The 24,572-nt window shown below is 38.3% G+C and overlaps 1 protein-coding gene across 6 annotated transcripts in view; it reads right to left on the minus strand.

Moving 5' to 3' along the window:
• Positions 1-3,468: 3,468 nt before the first annotated feature.
• The window catches only part of LOC115333320 (protein only RNase P catalytic subunit), a 53,970-nt gene continuing 32,866 nt past the window's right edge, over positions 3,469-24,572 (minus strand). For 5 of the 6 annotated variants that reach the window (XM_029996131.2, XM_029996125.2, XM_029996139.2 and 2 more), the window contains exons 6-8: positions 7,266-7,414; positions 5,609-5,804; positions 3,469-3,893 (exon numbers count right to left, since the gene is read on the minus strand). In XM_029996131.2, the coding sequence (XP_029851991.1) occupies positions 3,765-3,893; positions 5,609-5,804; positions 7,266-7,414 (474 nt within the window). In that variant the 3' untranslated portion in view covers positions 3,469-3,764. The remainder of the gene's footprint in view (positions 3,894-5,608; positions 5,805-7,265; positions 7,415-24,572) is intronic. The other variant, XM_029996160.2, reaches the window with a different exon arrangement.

Below are 24,572 nucleotides of genomic sequence, written 5' to 3' on the forward strand. Positions count from 1 at the left end.
TACAGTCCCTGAAAACTCTCCCAGTCTCCGACCATCTGGAGGGACTTCCAACGGCAGAGATAGCGTCTGGTTATTTTATAACCCTTGCTGGTCTCCTCTTGAACTCACATGAACTTCTTGCAGCCATAACATGCTGTGGCAGAGTTGCTCAGCATAACGACGCATTGTGTGGTTTCATCTGAAACCTTACCTTTCATCTGAACCTTCTATCTGCCAGTACCATTTGATGCTGCTTCCATCCTGGAAGACACAGCAAGCAATCGATCCCTGTGCTTCCCCTCCACAGCACTCATGATTCTTACGACCCCTATGTCTCTTAAGACCTCTGTTTCTCCAGGCTGAGGATTCCTACCCTCACAGTCCTTCCACGTACGAAGCTCTTCCATTCTGTAACACTGGAGTTTAATGTCTGATTTTTTTTCTCTTGAGAAAAAGGGGATGGGAAAATGGAAGTAATTATCAAGCATTCAGCCTGATTGCCAAAAAGTAACCGAGCAAGAAAATCCTTAAATGTTTGGAATCAAAGATTCGATATTTGACTTAGACCAAGGAAAGAGTAATAGTTGCTCAATACCATGGCCATGACAGAGGGGAAGTCATGCTACTTGCAGGATATAGCTTCCACAAGTTTTCTCCATCTGCACAGCAATTTTGTCAGCTTCCAAAGTACAGTTTTGTTTCAGAAGAGCAATCACGTATTTTTGGTTTAGTGTTCATCACCTCTGATCAACTGTATGAGAGTCAAAGTCTGTGTTGCAGGATCCTGAGGAAAACGGTTCTGACATCTTTTTAACATAGTAAACAAGAAGTGGATGAGCTTGAAGATGATGCTATTCACGAAGTACCTATAGCGCAGGCTAAATCAGTTCAGCCTTACCTCAGGTCTATCTTGCCAATGCGTCTCCATCTCCACGGCACGTGGCAGGCTAAGCTAAGTGTTAGCTCCTTCTGATTCCTGTTCTCACTCAGCGTGCTAGCAAAGGGCAGTCAGTGGCATTTGCCATGGTTTCAGGGGTACCAACTGCTGCAATGTTTGGAGGACTTGCCCTTCTAGCATTCAGTGTGGACCCATCAATCTAATAAACCACTACCAGACAGACATTAAAAATCCTTGGATTTTTACTGTACCACTGTACTAACAAGTAGTAGATGTCAAGTAGATCTGCTGGTAGATTGCTTTGGTTTAGCTCTCAGGTTTATTGCCAATGAACCCCCCCCAAATTCCTTTTACATACTTGGAAGCAAATCCTCATATTCACTGTTATCTCTAAATTCCCTGTTTCAGTAATCTATCTGATATTTCCAGACTTACAGCCACACAAAAGCAATGTTATTTCACAAATATCTTAAAGAAAATGCAAATAATTAATCTCAGACAGAACTGAGCCTCTGGAGACTGTGTACATCCATATGAACAGGTGGTATGCAATTGAAAAAGTCTGTAGGTTGATCACTAACATTTCTTCTTTGGTTCCAGAGAGAAGAGGCTATTAATTCCCTATAAGGATCAAACAAGGGGAAAAAAAAAAAAGTCACAACAATTCTGACACTAATGTTGGGACATTTTCCTGTCATAAATTCCAGATTCTGTTCCATCTTCACCTAAATACACTCAGAATGTGTATTTAGGAAGTGTCACTATTTAGAAGGTATTATGGTATCTCTGTAAGAACAGTTTTGAGATGAAACCCAAGTGATTGATTAGGGTCATGTCTGTTCTTAGTCAAAAGGAAGTACAGGGTGCATTTATTCCAGTTAGATGTTGATATTCTGCATGTCTGTTAATGACCAGGGTGAGGTAGAATACAAACTTAAGTGGGTGAACATGTCCCACAATGAAAAGGATAACCTCAGGGTGCAGTTTCTGGTCAGCTAAAGCTGACCTAAGGCAGAACTGCAGGGGCCCACCTTCTGCAGCCTGACATTTTAGCTCCCCTCCCACACAGGTACCAGTACTTGTGCAATGGTGCTATTTCCATACAACACCACTAGTTTTGACCTAGCCAAAACAATTTTTTTAAAGGGCTTGCATTCAGCTGACCCAACTCTGAATTGCTTAGGACTGCACAACCACCAGAGCTAGTCCCAAACTGGGACTGTAACATCACTGATTCAGATGAGCTGATGCTGTTGTGGAACTTCATACAGGGGGTAAGTAATCCTCATACAGAGCAACAGTTGCTAACTAAGCAGTCATGTACAGGAGAAGACACTTACTTTAACAAAACAGTATTTGCCTTTTCAAGGAGATGTGGCAGTTCTCTGACTTACAGAATTGTAAAAACAATCTCCTGGCAAATTAGAAGTGAACTGGTTTGAGGAGCGAGAGAAGATGATCCAATCTCTCTGCTTTCCCTGGGAGACTCCAGAAAGCAGAAGACATATAGGAGCTGGCATGTTCTGTCAGAAAAGGGGTCTGTGAGAAATGCTACCAACAACATGAGGAATTTAAAACCAAGGTTCTAGGTTACCTTAAGAGGTATCCAGCTCTTCTACACTTTCTGCACAGTACCTGAAGGACACGACTGTATGCAAATTGCACCTGCTGGTTTACAAACCAAGAATAGAAAAGTGTCAGGATAGCTCTCTGATATAAAAAAAAAAAATTAAAAAAAAATAGCAGAGAACATGCTTGAATGCTAAGAGTCTGGAGAGAGCTTGTCATGGGACACTGCAAAAGCTCAGAACTGCAAATACTATACAAAAAGATCAGTATGATTCAGCTCAGTTTCAAACTGAGGATTTTTCAGTGTGAATGACAAATCTGACAAAAACATGATCTTTCATCTGAGATTAATGTGGCACTTCCATGTTTTGGGGGGAGAAAAGTTTGCATTAAAGTGGTAAGTGCAATAAATGAACACATTTACTATACAAACACTTATAAATAATAACTTAGAACACTGTTCCTGTAACATACACTATTTTCCTTGCTTTATTTGTAACTTGGAATAGGTTTTATAAAAATATCTGTACAAAATTCAGTTTTATCCTATTACTGCCTGTAAGAGTTTCTAGTTATGATCAACTTTTGTTTAGAAAATTCATGCATTTCCATAAGCAAACTATTCCAGTGACGTGAAACCCTGTCAGAAGCAGCAAATTTAAGAGTGTGTAAGAGCCACACAATATCACACTGGCTGTTTCCTAATTCTTCCATTCAAAATCTTAATATATGTTGCTACAACAAATCTTTTGCATTCTATGTGATCAAACAAATTCTAGTTAGTGGGAGGAAGTATTAGGGCTATGTGCGTCTGCCAAACAGTAAACATACCATTTGGCCCCCTTAGCTCCATTTATTGGCTACAGACATTGTAAGACACTGTTGCAAGGTCAGCCTTGCCTGTTTGGAAGGTACTTTGGAAGTCCTGCTTAACTTCTTTGAAGTACAGAGTTTATGAATTTCAGTGCAGAAGAAAAGTTTGAGAAAAAAAAAAAAAAAGACTAAAAAAACACAACCTGAAATTCCAAGAGGGAAAACCAAGTTTTAATTCAAATCACATTGAGAGGCTACAGAAATTGCCTGCAAAGATGGAAATAATGGACCTAATTCATCCCTGCTGGACCACCATTGATGTTAACAGATTTACTCCAGGAATGATTTTGACAAAACGCAGTTACTGAATTTTCCTTAGTTATAGGCTTCACACATTAATCCCATAATTGTACTGCTGAGTTCTCCTAGTCAGCAACAGTGATTTAAAAAAAAAAAAAAAAAAGAAAAAAAAAAGCAGCTTCAGCTTGTGCAATTACATTCTTCATCATTTCTGTTGAATGCAAAGCCATTTTCTTGGTACTTGATATGAATATTTTTCCTCAAAAGTGTCTTTATAGGGGATATGCCATGTATCACCTGTAGTCTGTACCACACAGTCATAACGGAAAGCAGGCTGTTGGATAAAGACAGATAAAAACATTTTTTTAGACTTTACACAATAGATTACTAAAATACCACTTATAGATAGTTATAACTTCCAAGACTTACCTTAGAAATCTCCATAGATTCATCTTTTTAACAACTCTCATTTATTTCCTTACACCAAACAAATTCTAGATTTTAGTACTGGAGGAAAAACTACATCTTTTAGTATTTTGTGGTCTAGGAGTCATCATAAATGGTTGAAATGCTATCTTCCATCTCCACCAGATAATAATGATTTGAATATAATGCATTCAATTTCTAGAAATAGCAAAATGATTGTTTTCTGTTCAGTTAAATGAAATCACATGGGAATTAACTCAGGATGTGGAGTTTATAGGCTTGAACTGATAGGATTTAATGACACTAATGACATCTTGTGTTTGTTCTTCCAGTGTACGTCTTCACAGAACAGACTTGCTCTGTGCTGAGGAGGATGTAAGAAAAGGGTTTATCACTAACAGTTTCAAGAGCATCTAGTTGAACGAATACAATAAACTATTTTTCTGGTCTATTATGTTACAGGTATACTAACTCAACATATATAACACAAATACAAAAGAAACATTACTGGTTGGCAGTTATGGTTCTTAGGACATACTATCACCCTGTATGTATAGTCTTGGAAGTCTACTTTCCCGCAACAGCTTCCAGAATAACCTAGAACACAGCTACGACTGGGAATGTCAATCATCTAAATAACTTGTTTGGCAATTAAAATGTGAAAATTACTAGCCCTTTCGTACAAAAGAAAGAAACAAGGTGTAGCTAAAGCTGTGTTACTCAGGGAACCCTACATTCAGTACGTGGTTCCATAAAAAGAAACGTATATATGGCAACACTGAATGAAAGGCTGTCACTCTTATAAGCCTGTATCTGTATGATCTGTAATGAATATTATTTTACAGTTTTAACCAGAGCAGCAAGAAAATTATCTGCATAGATGCAGTATTCCTTTTAGTAGGCAATAACAATGCAGACAGACCAGATAACAAAAAACTGCATGATATGGAATGTCATGTGATGAATTTTTCCCTAGAAAAATCTTAAAACAGCTGCACTCCTGTTAAGGTACTGTTCATGGCTCACAAGGATACATGTCTCCTAGACAATAACAGTACAGTATTCTGCTATAAGATGATACTATGCTTGGAAGACCGTAATTTCTGCAGCTGAATACTGACTACAAGCCTGACCTGACTGTTCTGGGCTTTCCTTCATGAAACTTTATACATACTTTAGGCTAATATTACAGTGAATACTGAAATACCTGTCTTTTCCTGCTTCCTTAAAATAAAATGAAAGAAATTGTATTGTACAATTAGAAGCATGGTATTTTATAATAGTGCTACAGAGGATAATAAGGTATTTCAAAGTTTAAAATAAACGAAAAAATATTGGCTCTTATGTTTTACAGCAATGGAAAGATTTGTATACACAAACATGCATTTGCATTTACATTTACGTTTTAAACATTTAGGCAGCGTTTCTTGTCTTTCTGACAGTTTTCATGTTTGTGGCATGCTTTGTGAATACAGTGAATTTTCAGTAAGCATGGGTGTTTTGAGCCCATTGGTACAAATCCACTTCTTAAGACTCCAAGAATCTTTTTGCTTCTAGAGTTTGAAATTGTGTATCTTTAATGAATATGCTCTGTGTCCTTTCTGACTGCAGCAGAAAACTTACCAAAAAATTTATATGCTTTCCTTCTACAGAAGGGGAAAACACTATTTGGTGTCCACGCTGCCACTTACGGAACAGATGACGCGTCAGACTGTTGGAAAGACAAGCCTTGTGATCCCGGAGGAAGTCTCTAGTAACAAACTTGCAATGCTTGCCTGATCGAAGAGTGGCATATAACAAGAAGGCATCATCTTCAGAGCTTAACAAAACAAATGGAAAAGACAGACGTCATTCACGAGGCAGTAACCGGTTGCAGGAAATGAATCAAATGCTGATCTGAGATCTATTCATCAGCAACACTGAAAATTCCCATCACTACTCTAGTTCCCTGGTAAAATAAAGAACTGCTTACCACTGGGCACCAAACATACTACACAGAGCATTCTTCCTTCCTATCACAATTTGATAATACAACAATATCATCTTTTATCACCTAACAGTGCCATGTGGAACAGAACTGCTAAAACTCATAAGGGTACCCCCAAAACTTTGTTGGAATACAAACAATCATCACAACTGATAATAAAGTGTAATGTAGGCAACAGCACAGATCTGTGAATCTTTGTCTTTACATAGGTAAATACACTTCCAAAAGGTACTATGGTTATTCAGAAAATATATTCAACATTAGCTGCTATTAAACGGAAACAATTTTAGGCAAAAATCTCTCAAAATACATTTATAGTGGGCATGTGATACCCTATATCTGGAGCAGCTGAGCAGAACTCTGCTTGAAACCACTTTTTGAGTGCTGTGGATTACTGTAATAGTAAGTGACAAGACACGAGATTAGCGAGGATTTCCAACCTGTGGTTAACAGAGTCCCCTTTATTGGTGCTCAAATAGCAGGAAAGAAAGCTATGTGATTCAACAGCAAAGAGAACAGAGAGGGGATGAAGCAGAACAGATCTGAAACAAGAAGCCAGACAGAAGAAACTTGGACTGGCTGTTGGGACAAGGAACTTGGTCAGAAGTTCTGGGAACTGGAATCACAGAACAAACAGCAGAGGTGAAGGATCAACAGTGCCCAACTCAGATGGAGACTAGGGGGAGCTGGAACCTAAGGAAAACTGAGACTCATTATATGAGGAAAGCAGGGCAAGGAGAAACAACATTGAGGCAGAGGCACGTACCTAGTTTTGAGACAAGGACTGGCTTGACTAGGCAAGAGCAAGGGGGTTGTGCTTCTTAAATTAGAGAGGCAGAGGGTCTATTTCCACTTACAGAAATATTCTCCTCCAGGAGCAGCATGGAAGTCAGCGCTCCAGACTCTCCACCCTCCTGGGTTACCAAGCAACATTGGCCAGGCATAAACTTCATCTCCCCCCATGCAAAGGTAATGCAGCAGACCGCGACTGTACACTGATGCTATCAGGTATTCTGTAAGTTCAGACCACTGTGGTCTTGGCAGTGGTTTTAACAGTTATAAATCCTAATAAACCACACAGATGTCAACGTGATTCTAAGTGATGAAATTCTTCATAACGCAACTTTTAATATGTATTAGTTTTTTGAAGCAAGTATAGCAAGGGATGTGTTTCACACACAGAGCTGGAGATACTAGTAATGGTACTAAAAACTACAGCTGTTCATACTGATTTAAAATGCACATGAATCAGGTGTTGATCTCCATTACATTTAGCCATTTTCTTAAACTTACATATTTTCAGCAAAGAAGAAGTCTGCCTTATTCTGCATCTCCTTCATAATCTCTCTTTTCCAATTTGAAGAGTTAATCAGCATGTGTTTGCGGCCCAGCACAAGCAGCCGGGCATTCTCTTTTGCCAGGCAGTTGACAGCATCAAATAGCTGCAGAAAACAAAGCAAAATCAAAGATTTTCTCAGCTGTAAAAACAGACTGACAGGAAACACTTTCACATCTGTGTCTCAACTAGTGGAACTTCTAGTATACCCTCATTTCCCATAGTTCTTAACTGCAATGCAAATTAAGTAGATAACTAATTTAATTCCCTAATGGCAAAGAAAAAAAAAACCCAAAACAATTCATTGTAGGAAGCTGCTCTCAAACACACAGAAAATACATTGCTATTATAAACTTTTCCCAGCTCTTGCAGCTTGAATGACATGAATGAACTCAGGAAGAGTTGTACGGAGATTTCAGAAATTCAGAGTCAGCTGAGGGAACTGAATCACATTGGGATTTAAGTAATACCTACTTTTGGAAATTATTCAGCATCTGTTGGTATTAGAGGAAGACCGAGTCCTAAACCATACTGCTTTACCTGCCCCACCTATTGTCGAAATTAGAGAACTACATACGATCTGGGCTGCCCTGTGGGAAGGAAGCAAGCAGCAGTAAAAGGAAATCTGTGACCTCAGGATTGAGGGTTTATGAAAGCCACATCCAGAGTAGCCTCCCACTTATGAACCAACATCCTGAGGTGGCAAATTCACTGCTGCACCAGCTTCTCTTCAGAGGGACTTTTCACCAGCCTCTCAGGGCTGTGCCTGTTCAGCAATAAATGCTTCTCAGGACAGGCGCTTGTTGTGGCTTTCCCTTCCTTCTTCACCTAGACAGAGATCATGGAGGGCAAAGGTTCTGGCTTTCAGCATCCAGGTTATTACTGTGGACTCCTCACAAAGCAATCGGATTTCAATTCTGCCCAGAAAGAGAGAAGAACTCTTTCTTGAGACTGAAGCATCCAATACATTTAAAGGCTGAGGACAGTATGCTCAACCACCAGGGAAAAGTGCTTCCTAATTTTTACCTGCATTTGCTGCCATTATTTGTCAATATACAATCTCCTGATTCTTCTCTAATCCCTCTTCCTGCTTTTCTAGCTACTTCCCTCTTCCCTGTTATCTCTTGTCCCTGCAATGCCTCCAACTGCCTTTCTCCTTCTCTTGCTCTTTCCCCTTCTTTCCTCCTACTTGTGATCCTTATCATTATTTGATATCATTATCTTTTGTTTCAGGGACTAGAAAGAATTGTTCTTCTAACTCTTGGGTACCATTTTACATTTAGTTTGATCTACCTGCAAGTACCAGTGGAAAGGGGTGGTCCCACTCAATCCTGTCTTGAGCTGCATGTTCCCACTACTTCTGTTGCATCAGATCTAACAATATCACAACTACCCACGAGCTCACTGATCCAACAAAAGACACTTTTTTTGCAGGGTTGAGCTTGCAGCCACACAACTGATAGACCTGAGTCAAAGGTGATGACTGACGGGAACACATCGCTGGAGATGTTGAGGACAGGAAGCATGGGACTGCCTGTCTCAGCAAAGGACCTGCAGGTGGATCAAATTAAGTGTGCCATTAATTTGGATCTGAGGATCTGAGAGAGGAGGCCAGAAGATTTTCTACATTAATTTTAACTTTTGACCTATAAGCTGCTGTTACCAGCATTGACTCTGAGGGACTGAAGGCTCTGTCTTCATGGAGACACAAGGTCTTGGTGCTAATGCAAAGCACAAGAGCCTAACAGTACCTGTTGGAACAGACTTCCTGCTTCCAAGAGATCATGCTGGACATCGGCTATGCATGCATACAATCTACCTTTCCCTGATTAAAACAAACAGGACATAACGTGAGCAGGAAAAGGCCAAATGCCATAATTTCTGCCTATAAAACGGCAGGTAAAAATAAAACCAGCATTCTCTCTGGTGCATGCCCTGAATCTTTGGAGATACGTTTCAGAATTCTTACTGGAACACAGCATTGAAAGATACAAACAGAAGCCACCATTTTTATGTTACTGGAAGGCTTTCAAAGTAACTATGTTATGTAATAACTTATCTTCTCCTCTATGTCACATAATTTATTTGATTATTAAATTATGACATTATTAAAAATTGAGAAACTGAAATTCAGTTTTTCAATATTGACATTTCTTTCTGGAATGTCTCATGTGGGCAGTAAAAACTGGCTCATCAATTTTGTTTGTTTACAGTCACTTTTATTTTCCGGTTCTTATGCATTGGCCCAGTCCTGCAAATAGTTGGATACAAATACCAAAGGAGAATTAAGTTTAAGCTGAGTTCATTAAACCTAATAAAAGTTAGGAATGTATCTACTGCATCCACACACATTTTCATGTAGAGAAGTCAAGAGTGAAGAAAAATCAACCATGAGTAACTTAAGCAACCCCTTACAAATTTCAAATGAAAATATTTTCTCTTCTTGCCTCATGTTTCGCTACATTAAGGGAAGGTTAGCAGAAAGTCATGTGAAAAAAAAAAAAGTTAAAATGTTTTTCAAAGAACACTTCAGAAACTGATTCCACAAAGTATAAAATAAAAAACTTGACAGCAAGAGCATCCTGATGGTACTAAAGAAGAAAAAAGTCCTAAAAGCAGACTATGAGTCAAAAAGAATCCCAGGAACATAGCTGCACTAGTGGTATTGCAAGACAATAAAGAATTGCCAGTATTTGAATTGCTGGAGTTTACCCCAAATAAAAAAAGGAAATACCTTTTAATTACACTTATGGTTCAACACAAAGGCAGCTGGATTTCCACATACGGATTGGTCAACTGGGGCTATTCCCAAGTTTATAAAAAACTTGACTGGCTTGGATCCAGCTCCCTTAAGTCTTTCTTTCTGAAGGTTAATAACTAGTGGCACTTTGTACCTGTTAGTCACATGGACCTTCTTCTACTACATACTATTAGCATATGAGGTTCTCTAGTATGAAGTGCTTCTGGGAAAAAAATGAGAGGTTGGTATAAATTAGCTACAGTTTTGCAATGTAAAAACTCAAAACAGGCTTAACTTGTGATAAAATTAATGGGAATCACCATTTAAAAATTTAGAAACTCCTGCTTGCGTAATAGCACACTGTCCCTCCTCTACTTAAGACAGAAATTAACCTTTACTTGCACAACTAAAACACAGAAGATAGGAACTATTTTTGCTTTCAGAAATTATTTTTGCTTTCACAAGATAAAAATAATTTTGTTCTGCATGGTCCTTTGCCTGATGCAACTTTACTATAGAGCATTTTATCTTTTTAGGCTTGGGCACTTAACAGGGGTGGTCTACAGGGAGTCACAAAACTTAGGGGGGGGGGGGGTTCCTAAGTGTGTCTACTCCCACGCCTGGCTGCTTCTCAAGAAAGGAAGATGTGAGACACACAGTAACACTTGTTTTAGTCATAGAGGAAACTGAACATAATACTGTTAACAAAAAACCAGCAGTAGTGATCTCTCACTTAAAAAGACATTTTATTAATCTAGTATTTCCAAAAGTTATCTAAAAATTATTATCTGCCACTACACAATGCAAATATGCTATGTGCAATAAGCTCCATGTAGATGCACCCTTTGAATGTTCCCACATTATTTAGGCAGCAAACATCAGATGCTCAGTTGGATAATCTGTTCAAAAGGCAATCGGTATAGACCATCAAAAAATATACCACACACATTCCCTATGCTATTCATTTTCTTGAAAGTGAGGATTACAAAATCAGTGAAAGAAAGACCTTTTATGAATATTAGTATCTTTCAAATTTGGACAGCAGAACATATAAAAACACATTTTCTCTAAAAACAGGAATTATAAGATGCCATTTTGCACAGAAGGGAAAATAAGCATGGTTAGACTGGCTGCTTCAATTCATATGGCAAGATGTGGGTGAGGCAGAGAAGCAAGAAGCTGGGTATCACTGCTGTTCTGCACAAATCACTGGCCACACAAGGCATTAGAACTACTACTGGATTATATACATAACTATCATTGCATTCAGTCTTATTTTCTTTTCCTCTGACAGGGCACATCAGGATCCATGTTTCTTTCTGAACTACACAGACATTTTAATCAACTGTTTGTGAAGATCACTAGATCCTTCTCCAAGAAACTCATGCTTATTAGCACTTACTGAATATGTTCTGCTTGCAATCCCTTTCATCATTTATCAGTTACATTTAAATTATTCCAATGCTGTTCCAGTCTTTGCTTAATTAGATCTTTCTCAAGCTTCTCCTAAACCTTAACATTTTACTTACAATGCAAACAATTTTGTGTTCACTTTAGCAAATGACTCTGATGGAGCCAGGGTACAGCCACAAAGAAGTATGAAACTACACACAGATCAATAGAAGAGTCAAGACCAGCTGTTCACAAATCTACCAGGTTATCTCCAAATGTGGTGGTTCTTCTATGATTTTTTTTTAATTACTAAAAATAATCCATAATTAAATGGATGTACGTATCCAGTGTGCATGTTCTAACTCTGATTTCTGCACCCTAATCCGTGAATCAATGAAAAACTAGCACACTTGTACAATACTTTGGCTGAGTGTACACATTTATCTTTCCTTGGGACAGTCCCAGAGATATGAGCTATTTCCCCACACGCAAATGAGTTCTTTTTTGTTTCTGCAGCCATGCCATTTTATGGAATTTCCCCTCCACCACCAAGCTCCTGCCCTCATATCACAATGCACCTTTTTTTTTTTTTCTGTTGTGCTGATACAACCTATTTGTTCAGCCATTTTGTCAACCAGATCACAGCACAATCACAACTGCACTTACACACCAGGGCAGGAACTTCTGGATCAGAGAAGCTGGAGTGAAAAGAGGTGGGGAGGCAGAGCAGTAGGACAGAGAACACATACTCCACAGAAACATGCTGATGCAAAGCCTGAGCTTTGCAAATATGAAATAAAGCAACCGAAAATGCTGTAACTGGCAGTTTTACATTTTAAAAAGCAGCAAGTTATACCTTAAAAGAACCACTTTTCAGGTAAGAATAAATATTAACAGTTTCCCATCAGAAGGGAACTTTTCTGCACAAACTGCTAGAAATAGTTTTGCAGTGACCCACATTCACAATTCTGCACAATTTAATGGGGATCAAACATGAGAGTTAAGCTGGGAGAGCAGGGAATCCTTGTCAAACTGCAAGATTAATCGTAATTCTTTAAATTTCACAACAGCCTTATAAAGTAAATGCATAATTACATCCCCATTTTACACAAGTGAATAATGGAGCACAAGGCAGACAGATTAATTACTCTACCTCATACAAGGAACTATAAGGAGAGCAGGATACAGATTTCCTAAGGCTTCACTGCCAGTCACCCATTCTGATCACTATATCACGCTGAGCCACATGTCCCAGTTTCAAAGGTTAGCTTGCTGTAGGACAGCCTTTCTCCTTGGACACTACTGGTGGTTTCCCACTTGTCAGATGGGAAATCCCTGAACACCACTGCTGGGAAGCACACCATTCAGTGATTCAGCAAAAAGTGGCTCACCTGTATACAGGTGTAGCATGAAGAAGTAATCACCCCCCAAAAAGTTTAAATTACATTTGTTATTAATAAAACATGTTTGCCATTTTCTAAACATGTTTTTTCACTAACTGCCATTTAAAAGCAAAACACACCTACAATCAGATTATCTGCTAATAACAGCAACAAACTGCTCTATTACTGTTACTTTCACCTGCTGCTAGTGCTGCCTCTCACCCAACACTGTAGTTGTGAAACTGCAGAGGAAATCTCAATGCTGAGCACAGGTACAGAGCTCCCCTAAGTACACTGTCAGGTGGGGCTGAGCACGTGCATTCTCTCCAAAGGTTAGCAAGGAATCAATTCCCACCATCACCGCATTTATTTGACTTACAGTTTCATCACTTTTATTTCCCTTTTTACATATTGTAGACAAAGAAGCTCAAAAAACTTGTGTACCTCAGTATCACACACAGGAGAGAGAGATATGATGGGAAGCTGGAGTTTTTTCCCACGGCACAGCCAGTTATCCAGGGAAGGCAAGGGTGCTGCTTGCAAGAAAGCCTTGACTTTCTCACTGAGCCTGGTAATTTCACCAAAGCAGATTCAATACCATTATCACAGCACCAAACACAATGGAAGCTGCTTCTTATATTCTCTACATTATTACTGACGACACAATGTAAATTAGGCTCCAAGTCCTCTTGACTCAAATGCAGGGGCAGCATACACATTTCGTGATCCCCTACAGATTATCTGCCCCTAACTAGCAAGGGGGTAGCTACTTAGAAGGGAAAGCAGTAATGGATGAGTAAGTAACAGTCACTAAGCTTAATCAGCCTTGTTTACTTTATGCTCTTCAGACAGTCAACAGCTAACTCTTGGGAATTATCCCTTAGGACACTGGGGATCTCTGCAACACTGCAGAAACAATATTGTTGGGAGTATTTGTATCCTCTGTTACAGTAGGACTATTTAGATTGATGCAACACACATCACCATGCAAAACTCTACCAGTGACAGCACTTCACACATCAATGACAGCGATCACACAATGTTTAACATGTTTTAACCTGTCTACATTGACTCCACACCTAGAATTGACTTATCCTCTCTTGACGCATTCACTAGAGATATGTCTTAACTCCCTATCACAATTCATTAAAATTTGCAGTTCATTTTTAGATGCCAGCTTTTGCTCTTGACTTCACAGTCAACTCCATTAATCAAAGGCAGATTATTGATTGAGCAGGAAAACTAAACCACAGAAGCAAAGATACCCGAGTTGATTTAATATAGATTGAAGATGGTACAGTAACCTCAGTTTGCTCAGATGAGGTGATGCCTAAATATAGCTCTGCTGCCTAAAGAATAAGTTTGTATTCAGAGGCATCCTGAGGATGTTTCTGCAGCCAGGTCCAAACTGACTGGGTACTAAGTCCTGCACAGTCCAGTGTTCCCACTGACTGGAGGACTTGGCTCAGGTGCAGAACTGAATGAATGTGGACACACTACTTCCACGTCAAAATTAACTACAAGGATACTCCATGGACTGCATCCAAGTGAATGAGCCCTCTTGAATCCTGGGTAGTGGGGAGAGTAAAGCAGAGTAACCATAAACAGATTCAGGTCAGGTACAGAAGCAATAGCATAATTTATATTTTCCTGTATTCATGGTACCCTGGCTATTATGCCAGTAACGGAGATACCTTTAACTACAGCTCTACTTGATTTCAACTGAAGGTGCAACCTGCTCAAGATAATCTCTGAAACAGTTATGAATGTAGAAGTAATATGTTTGTAAATAGGCTCTGACATTATATACTGCTATATTATAAACTGTAGGTAAAATTTCCAATTTCAAACAAGCTTGAAGAGCTGCCCCTGTTCTTTATTCTACTGACCAGCTCAGAGAACAGCACAATACAAACCAAACCTGTGTAAATTAACTTTAGGTTTGGAAAGACTGTTATGAATTTCTCCTATGCAGATAGGGATAGGTCCCTATCCCTCCCAGCAGAGAGGCATGTAAGAAAAAAAGGTTTGAAACATGTATTTTCTAATATATAATCTAATTACGGCCATATCCTGCTCTATCTTATTCCCAAAGGCATGACAAGTAGTGATTTGATAGATAGTGAAGCAGTATTTCCTACGAGAATTAACAGAATCAAGGCGGGATACATGCAGAGACCAAAGAAATATATACACAACTTAAACACACAATTTAAATTGTGTATGACATGAAGGATGGGGAGGCAGGAGTGGGATCATCAGGTGGAGGAGACACTAGCTTTATGGAGTCTGGCTTTTCAGAATGGATTGTCACTTTCAAAAGATCTCAGCCACCTTCTCAGACCTTACTCCTGCCACACCTTTTAGTGTGACCATTCTTGCTCATGCTTTTTGAATGTCACTCCTTTTGAATGGTAATATTTTCATCATCATGATCTTTAGATGAATAAAAGCCAACCATGAATAAAAGAAAGAAAAATGGATAGTGACAAGTTAGCATAGCATGTTATTAAATGAACAATGCCAAGAACTCCAGAAATGATGGCTAAAGAAGAGATGGGACAATTAGGGAATTGCTGAATTTGATAGTATAAATTGCAAAAGAGAAAAACAGGCAATTTTTTCTGACTCTTACAACAAACAATTCAAGAATACATGGACAAACAAACATTCTTCAGTTGCATAATGGCATTTTTGGAAGTTGAATTTTGTAAGCCATTGCAGTGCCACTCAAATTTCTCAATCCAAAAGTTCTGTTAACCAGCTACAGTACCATTTTCTTTCCCAATTACTTACAAAAAATGTAATGTTGGTTTAAACATGCAAGCAGATCCTTCGATGTTGGCTCAGCAGTTATGAAGTAGGCATAAAGATGGAAGAGAAAGGGTGAATCTGAAATCCAAAGTAGCATTTTGATAAGGCAGTAACTACGAAACGTTCAATTCATAATTAATTAGAGCCCAGTCCTAGCAGCTGTAAGTTTTGTATTTTAATTGTGGACTGACAGTAAAATGTTTCCTTTCATGAATTCGAATTTTCTGAATGTCCTCCTTTCTTGAGTCATGTAAAAGGCCAAATATATTTCTCTTTTTCTGATCTTCCCGGAGATATTTTTTCTGTGTAGCTGATACGATTGTATACTTTTATCTCTCCTCTTACCCATGTTCTTTCTTGCAACAAGTAAATACCAAGATCTTGACAATACATATGGGGCATCTTACATTAATTTTTTTTTTTATCCACACCTCTCCTGAGCATTGCTTTGTAACAAAACCTGGAGATTTGCAAAGTATTAAAAAGTTATCAGTATCAACCCTCCATACCAAGGAGATGAGCTATGTGATTCTGTCTATCCATGATTATACAAGAGTATGAAAATAAACATGTAAAAGTTGAAAGGACATGAAGTGTTACCTATGCATTTCCACATATCAATACTATCCTTTGTTCTCATCCTTCTGCCTGCACTGCTGTTTCTTCAACAGAATTTTCTTACTGATCACTATACATTGCTTCATTGCACCAAGTACTACATATACATCACCTTTATTTTTGTGAGGAAGCAATTTACATAAAAATGAAAAGGTACGAGGTTTTACTTATTTTTGCATAGGTTTCAGAAGTGAAACTTTACCTATCCGAGCCACTGACTGTAAATGGAGTGATTGTCCCAGCTGAAGTCACAGCTTCAGGGGTCTGCCATCTTTCACTGTAAATCCAGCCTTTGCCATTACATAGGTACTCTCGTATTTCTACTGTTACTGTAGCAGCTGTATACAATGACTTAAGGCCATAAGAGAGTTTCTTTTATCATTTCTCATTTTAGAAAGAACGTAAAAAACTAGCTATTAGAAAGGAACATTTGTGAACTAAATGCAGCTGCGCCAGTCTTAGATTTTCACAGTGTAGGTCAGAAGTTACGTTTAAGTATTGAAAATCCAAAATGTGAGCAGGATCTCCGGGTGGTGGTGGTGGCGGTGGTGATAGCGTGTTATGAAAATGAAAGCACAAGCTTGACTGATCCTTTCCATAGATAGGAAATAACTTGGTGCAGGACTGAAATCAGCTTTGTAAGACTGAAACTGACAGTTTAAAAGATACCAATACTTTAGCTCTCACCACTGTCCTATGCAGATGTCTACACAGCGTCACTGACCTAGTCTGATGTTAAGTGTTTTCCCCCTCTCCAATCTGTGGTTCAAAAAGTCCCAGATGGTACTTTTATTCTTTGAGGAAAGGTGCGGGAGCAGCTGGGGAGATCACTGTTGTAGAAGGCACAGGCATGATGCTGTTCAAGGCCCATTAAACCTATGCTTCCGCAGTGACATCCTATGTTTTAATAAACTTGAGAGTTCCACAAAAACTTTAAAATAAAGACTATTTCTGTGCTCACAGGTCAACAGGCTTATTGTCCAGGTAGAATGACACAATAACCAAGGAAACCCATCAGTAAATCGATTGCTTGCAGCTGAAAAAAAGAATTAGACTACAACATGCAGCAAACATTTATAACGCAATTTTCACACTGCTTTTCTTCTGTTTCTCATTAGTACTATTTTCCAGTTGCCTGCTACAGATTACTATTCAGAGATGAAGAAGCTACCTTCAAAAACAATTGTTCTAATAAGAACAATTTTGCAGTTCTTAACACAAATAAATACACTAATAAACACTACTCGAGTGGTGATTTCTCTTTGAAGGTCAGAAAGATAAAAGATTTGTTTAATATGAAAGGACATATAAAATGTTCCCTTCAACAGGACAAAAATCAGCAGAAGCAAACTAAAGCACAAAGGTCTGAGATGCAGGAGCAGCTGTGTGCTCAGTCAGACCCACCTACCCCAGGTAGACCACGCACCAAGGTTTTCAGCAAGGAGAGACCAGGGAAGGAATCTGTTTAATACTGGTTAGAGCATAACTTATATTTACGAGGCTGGAGAAAACTTAGGGGACTTTCATATACACTAGTACACCTTGCACTGCCAGTCCCATGAGGCAGAGGTTCAACTGTCTCATTTGGATCAAGGCTGCACAACCTGGTAATTAACATACTGTTTCTGCAAAAACAGCAAAAATCTGATGCAGAGTGTATCACAAGGGAATGTAAACTATGGGTTAGCATTATTTTTCTTAACACAGTCATTAACTTTGATTGTACATCACTGCAGACTCATGCCATTTTACTACTAGTAACAATACAAGCAATATCTATGCCTGGAGACCTTAGGCACTGACGGTCTGAAAGCCCCCCACAATAGCTACAATCCACAAGATCTAATTTACTTCAGTGCTTTTAATATAAGTTTATTGATAACAGTCTGCAATACTCAATAGCTGGACACTGGGCAGGCCACTGTTTTATCTGAAGTATTTTTCTTTAACTCAGGAGATAAGATACAGCAATTTGACAAACAGATAATATTGTCAGCTCCTACAAATGAATTACGGATGATATTTGGCATTTGTCTAAAAGCTCCACCTCCTGGGAGCAACTGGTTATATGAAAATCTTTGTCTACTTAGTCATTTTTTTGTGCCTGTAGTCAAGAGAAATAAGCTTGAGAATATGAAAAAATGACCACCAGAATGGCTCAGACAACAGAAGCCAAGTAAGAACCACCCACCCTCTACTTCATAAAAGGATCTATCTTTTTTAAGCAAATTTTGGTTTGGGGACTCAGCATTATGGTTTCCAGGTATTTGCATATGACCATACCAGCCAGTGCATTTGAGGAATTCTGTTGCATCTTTCCCTCCTTTGTCCATTTCCATGGAAAGGATGCAGATAACCACCTAACAACTCCTGGAGCACCCAGGACCAAACAGCAGTGCTCAAGTGCAAGAGAGTGCTATAGTTTCATAAGTATTTTGTTTACCAAACGTATCAGACAGCTAAGGGCTAAAACTCTGTGTCATATTACTGGTTATGTTAGCTAGGCTGGCAGAGTGAATGGGCTTGTGGAAATGAGAGTTAGTGGGATGAGAAAAAAGAAATCCCTAACCTATAGCATTCGTATTTCTGAAAGCCCATTTGGGGATGCCCATTCAATGGAAAGTTAGAGCTTTTCACTCTGCAAGGCATGAAAATATGAAGATACACACATATTAATGAGAAGTGAAAATGTCAAAAGCCTCCAGTTCTTTTATTTAAGCCACTTCCTTTAACAATTGAAACTTAGGGCCATCATACATAGATGGATTTAAGCAGTACAGTGCAATATTTTACAGGGATATCATGTAAATTATTTCAGATGCTGAAAGCAGCATAGTGACATTAACATTAGACAAGCCCAGGATAACTGCTCCTAATAAGGAGCAGGTAAATCAACATCATTAAGACTCGTTCTGCTCTATGACTACCTACTTGCAACCCTCTTACTACTACTTCATTTTATTTACTCAAACGTGTGGCAACTTAGGGCTGTGGTGGAAGAAAATTCCTATCAATCAATCAATCAATCAGGTAGTAGTATAGGTAGTATTCAAGGAACACCTATCTTCCACTGTACTTTTGTCAAACTTGCACTGAATGTAGAAGCTCAAATCCCAATGAACCACAGCTCTAACAAGCACCTGCATCACACTTCTACTTTTTTTTTTTTAAGTGTACAGTGTAAGCACTACCTAGTTTACCCAAATATCACACAATTAGGAAACAAGGACAGAAAGCATCAGCAAGGTTGCTCTTCCCACACTGGTATATCACATAAGTCAGGAACGACTCCACAGAACCAGTGGAACTGAACTGGCTTTTAACTTTTGTTAGAGAGCTTATGGCACACAAGGTACACAGCTTGCTCATGGAGCCATGTCAACATGACTCCTTAAAAGCGCAAGACTCAAAAAGATTAAAAATATTAGAGGCAGAAGAAATATTACTGCCAACTCACTGTTTCCTTTTTGGCGATCATAGAAGTGAGCAGGTAAATGGATGAATGCCAGACAATGATGAGGACAGACACAAGCATCACTAATATTTCCTGATTTACATAAAAGTTGGTATCGTCAATATGACAGAAGCACAAGTGCAGTTTTAACAGTCACTACAGGAAACATTGTGCAAGGATAAGAAGATGGAGCACCTGGAAGTGGTAGAAATTATTTGGAAAAATTAGACAGAAGTATCAGTTAATACTTTATAAAATTGGTTGGAAAATAGAGTGTATTATGTTTACATAATTTTGATGACCTCTTTAGCTTCTGACTCACCTGACTCACTATAACTTCAATGCATGTTTCCAGCTAGAACTGTGAAAAGAACTATTTGGATCATTAAGAACTGACTGGTGAATAATAAATTGGGAAGAAACAGCATCACAAGCTAGTATCTCTGGGTGGAAAGGAAAAACCAGTAGATACTTGTGAAGATTAGTATGAAATATGTAAATGATTTGAAACAGAGAATTTCTCAAGAAGAGGAAGGTTTCCTAACAATGAGGCAGGGCAGTAAGTACAATGCCAGAGATTAAGCATTCAAAGTGATTTAAAATGTAATTTTGGGGGATCATATTTAGGAAATAATATTTATAGAATAGAGAATATGAATGTTTATTTGATGGACATGCACACAAAAAGGAGAACTCAAATGATGCTTTATAAGGTTATATCTTCATCTAATGTTTTTCAATGACTAATTTTTAAGATCTTGAGGTAGGCATCTTTCTTGGAGGATGGGGAGTGAAGATTTCTATTGTATAACAGTTAGCACCATGGCTACTAATAAGTAAATACATATACACAGTTCATCCAGTTCATTTGAGTTCATTCTTTAACATTTAGAAAAATACAAGCCAGAAGATCTAAAAAATTGTAAAATCACATAAGCAACAGGGGATTATCAGGTTAAGAAGCAAATAAGGAAAAGTGTTTAGAGAGTTTCTGCAAGTACCAAGGAAAGTTCTCTTTCTTTACACATGGAGATAAGGATGACCTTATACACAAGATCGACCTCCACAGCAGTAAGCCATTGATTGACCTGCTGCACTACCATGATGTGCATATGAGGTGACTCAGTAGATACAAGGCTCATTTTCAGGAGATCCTGCAACTCAGGACCTCCTCTGCAGTTTATTTCAGCTTGGGTCACATTGCTATGACTATTCTCCTAGAAGCAGTCCCAAAAATCCCCGTATTTCCTAGAGTTCATTCTATATGACAGAGGAAGAACCCATGTAGCATTGCCTATGCTAGAAATCAGCCTGTGGGGTTGCTTTTTTTCCTGGAAATTTAAAGAACAGCAACAGCAAAGGTAGCCATAGCTTTCTTACTATGTTCTTGGTACTAGTATTCTTACTACATCACTCCTGTTGCTCACATGATACCAAGCAACAAAATAATTTACAAGTCCCAGCATGTATAATAGCTTAATTACGTTTTGTATGCATAGATCAGGTCTGATTATGACCATTAATAGACACGCCTGCAAGGCTTCTAGGCATTTCACATTTTGTACTATTCCAGACCATGTTTCAATTGCATTCCTGGTGGGGAGTTAAGACAGATGATGTCAAATCACTGTTCCCTGCTCCTGCTGTCTCTGTTGCTATATTGTAATTTAACCACAGCAGAGGCACACCACCCATCATCATCCATGGGAGACTGCAATGGATTGCTGCAGTTGCACACACAAACTCCCAAACCTTTCTGAGGTGCAACTGATTTTCAATTTTATTTAAAATCTTACATTCATCCCATCTCTTACACTTAAATAAGTAAAAAAAAAAAGCTTATTAGGAATTTTCATTCTATGACAAATAAGAACATATTTTTAAAAATAGTGAAAAATCCACAGGAAACTTTGGTGTGTTATATTAACTACAGGTAACCTGCAAGACCAGGATACTTCAAACTGAGTTGCTCACAGTCAAATAGGAGATCAACCATTACACAATAAAATGCTGGTCTCCCAAGTCCAATTTGAGGGGCTTACTCTTTAGCCTAATAGTAGCCCTGATTGTCATCACATACACGCAGGTAGAACAAAAGCCCTATCAAGAAAGGAACATAGTTAAAAATGAAAAAGAAACAAAAATCTGTGTGATGACCTATCTTGCAATTTTTTATTCCAGGTAATTTATAGAAAGGATATACGCTAGTTATTTGAGAAGGTCTGTAAAATGGCAAGTTTGCTGGAAAGCACAAATGAGGACTATTCACCATTTCTCAGCACAAGCAGCAGAGGCCATCATACAAAATTAAGACAGCAGGTTTAAAACAAACAAAAGCACATGCATTATCATATCCTGTAGAATTGTGGGACTCATTGCCACAGGATGGTTTGAAAACCAAAGGCAAAAGTAAGTTGGGAAGGTAATTAAATAAATTTATCAAAGAAAACTCCAACAATGGCAATTAAACTTGCTAGTCAGGATGCAATTTCTTCATCCAGAAGTTCCTAAATCAGTAACAAAAACTGGGAGACTATAACAACTGGAATCATCCCTCCAAACTTGGCTCGTTCTTGCACTCCTAATCCACTTCTGACCACTGTCTTGATTAGACAGGTTAGATACTTTGGTTTGAAACAAAACAAATGTTCTTATCTTTTTAATAGCAAAGAGGATAAAAAATTTTCTTATAATTTCTAGAAATTGACTCCACTTACGGCATGGTCCTGGTAGCAGCCTACAGAGAAGTCACAGGTATTTGAATGAGATCTACTCTTTATATTAGCACATGTAAACACATTATTTTAATCTAATTTGATATAATTTAGATTCATACCACAGATAAAGGCATAATTCTGAATTAGTCTGGAGACTATTTTATTTTGACTTTTTTTTTGCCCTGCCTCCTTCCCTCTCTCTTGTTTGGAGGAACTGCACAAACATACCCTTAAATAAAATAAGTAAAAGATAGAATAGGGATAGCCTCTTGCCTGTCACCTCTGCATCTGATGTACAAAATCAATACCAGAAAAAGGTGATAATAAGTGTTCGATGCAAAAGGTCACCTGTAATGGGCAAGGGTATTTTGGATAAGAATTAAGAGTTCCTACAATTTTTCGGAAGTTCAATTTGAAATAGGAATTCTCGTGAATTGGTTTTAAGCAATCATACTGCCAGCGTGATCGTGTTCCAGTGCAGAATTTTAATCCTGGTGAAACTGGTCTCCTAGATTCAAAGAGGAGTTCCTACTTCCATGTTCCAAACAACATAAACCAATCAGTTTATGAAGAGATTTAGATTAAAAGCTATGGACAACTGTACTTGACTTTCTATGAGTCTAAGATTAAAACCAATAAAATTACTTTAACTTTGGTTTTAAACTTCACTGCAGATTGTAATAATTTTATAACCTCAATTTAAATATATTTAACTACCTATATGTAAATGTGTCTTCCACTCTTGCTCTACAAGTAGAATGCAACTAGAGAAAAAACAACAAATGCCCTTTAATGGACTGTTGGATCATTAATCATTATGTCAATATATTGAAATCCCTGGGAATAACCTACTGTTCAAAAAATTTAGGCTTTCATAACTTCATAAAGAAATCCAAATGCAGTTTAGGCTTTTGTTTCATTGTACCTTTTCTCCTTCAGATAACACAGCTTCCAAATACGTTTTCTTTTCTACTTTTACTAAAAATAGCATGTCAGATGTAAAAGCCAAGTGTGAACCAAAAACTGATTGCTTTTCAAAATATATAAATAAATCCAGATGTACACGAATGAATGCAATCATTGTTCTGAGGATTTTACCTACACTACCTTTAAGATGACACTAAAACCCAGCACTCCTCAGGCTCAAAACAAATATTTATTCTTACACAGAATTGGCCTATAGTAACCCAACCTTCACATTTTCTGGCCTGCTTCCCATATCTTAATAGCACTATAGTCCCTCACTATTATGGAGACTTCCCATACAAGAATCACTTCTAAAGAAGCCGTTCAGTACCCTAAAGACCAGGTTTCTGATTTGGAGGCCCAGCACACCTCTTATTGCCACACTGATATAATTCCATGATTAGGTGAATCAGTCGGGCTGCCCAAAGAAAACTCATCTTGTGGTTTCTGAGGGAGAAGTGAAAACAGCAAGATAGAGACTCATCCAGTTCAGAAGACACCTTCATTTGACTTCATCACCCAGCTTTTAGCAGGACTTCCCTGCAACATACAACAACCTGTTGCTACAGTTACCACGTTCACTGGGACATGAATCATCAAGGCACGTTCATTCTGCTCTGCTGAATTTCAAGCTTATATTCCTAGTGATTAGAAGAATTCTTGTTACGAAAGGTATGATGCAATTCCCCTCATAAAAAAGGAGTGCTTGGGTGCTTCTGTACTTACCTTAACTTTTGATTTGCTGTTATTGCCAAATACAAAGGTAGAAATTATAAATGCCAGACAGAAACTGATAGAGATCGTTAATTTAATCAAAGGGGTTTTATTCAGTTTTATAGCCAGCAACAGAGGTTACAAATAGTAAGGGGAGGCAACACCACGAAGTACCTGGCTTTGGGAGAAAACAACACGGAGAAGTTGTCAAAATGCCTGATAGTTATATTTTTTAACATGCTCAGTTTCTGCTGCTGTATTCACCAGGAAACACAAAAACAGACTGGAAACCTCTGAAAGGAAAAATAGGTGCTTAGAGTCGACCTATTGAGGCGACTCTATAGTTGCCTATAGAGGCATTTAGTCAGGGAATCCTGCCAGCTTGCCCCCCATTTCACAAGGTTGGGAAGTTAAAAGTTTTGAGAAAGTTTCCCTGTATTAACAGGTAGCCAGCCTGACTTTGTATT

This window comes from Aquila chrysaetos, chromosome 2, assembly GCF_900496995.4.
Source record: "Aquila chrysaetos chrysaetos chromosome 2, bAquChr1.4, whole genome shotgun sequence".
Taxonomy (NCBI): domain Eukaryota; kingdom Metazoa; phylum Chordata; class Aves; order Accipitriformes; family Accipitridae; genus Aquila; species Aquila chrysaetos.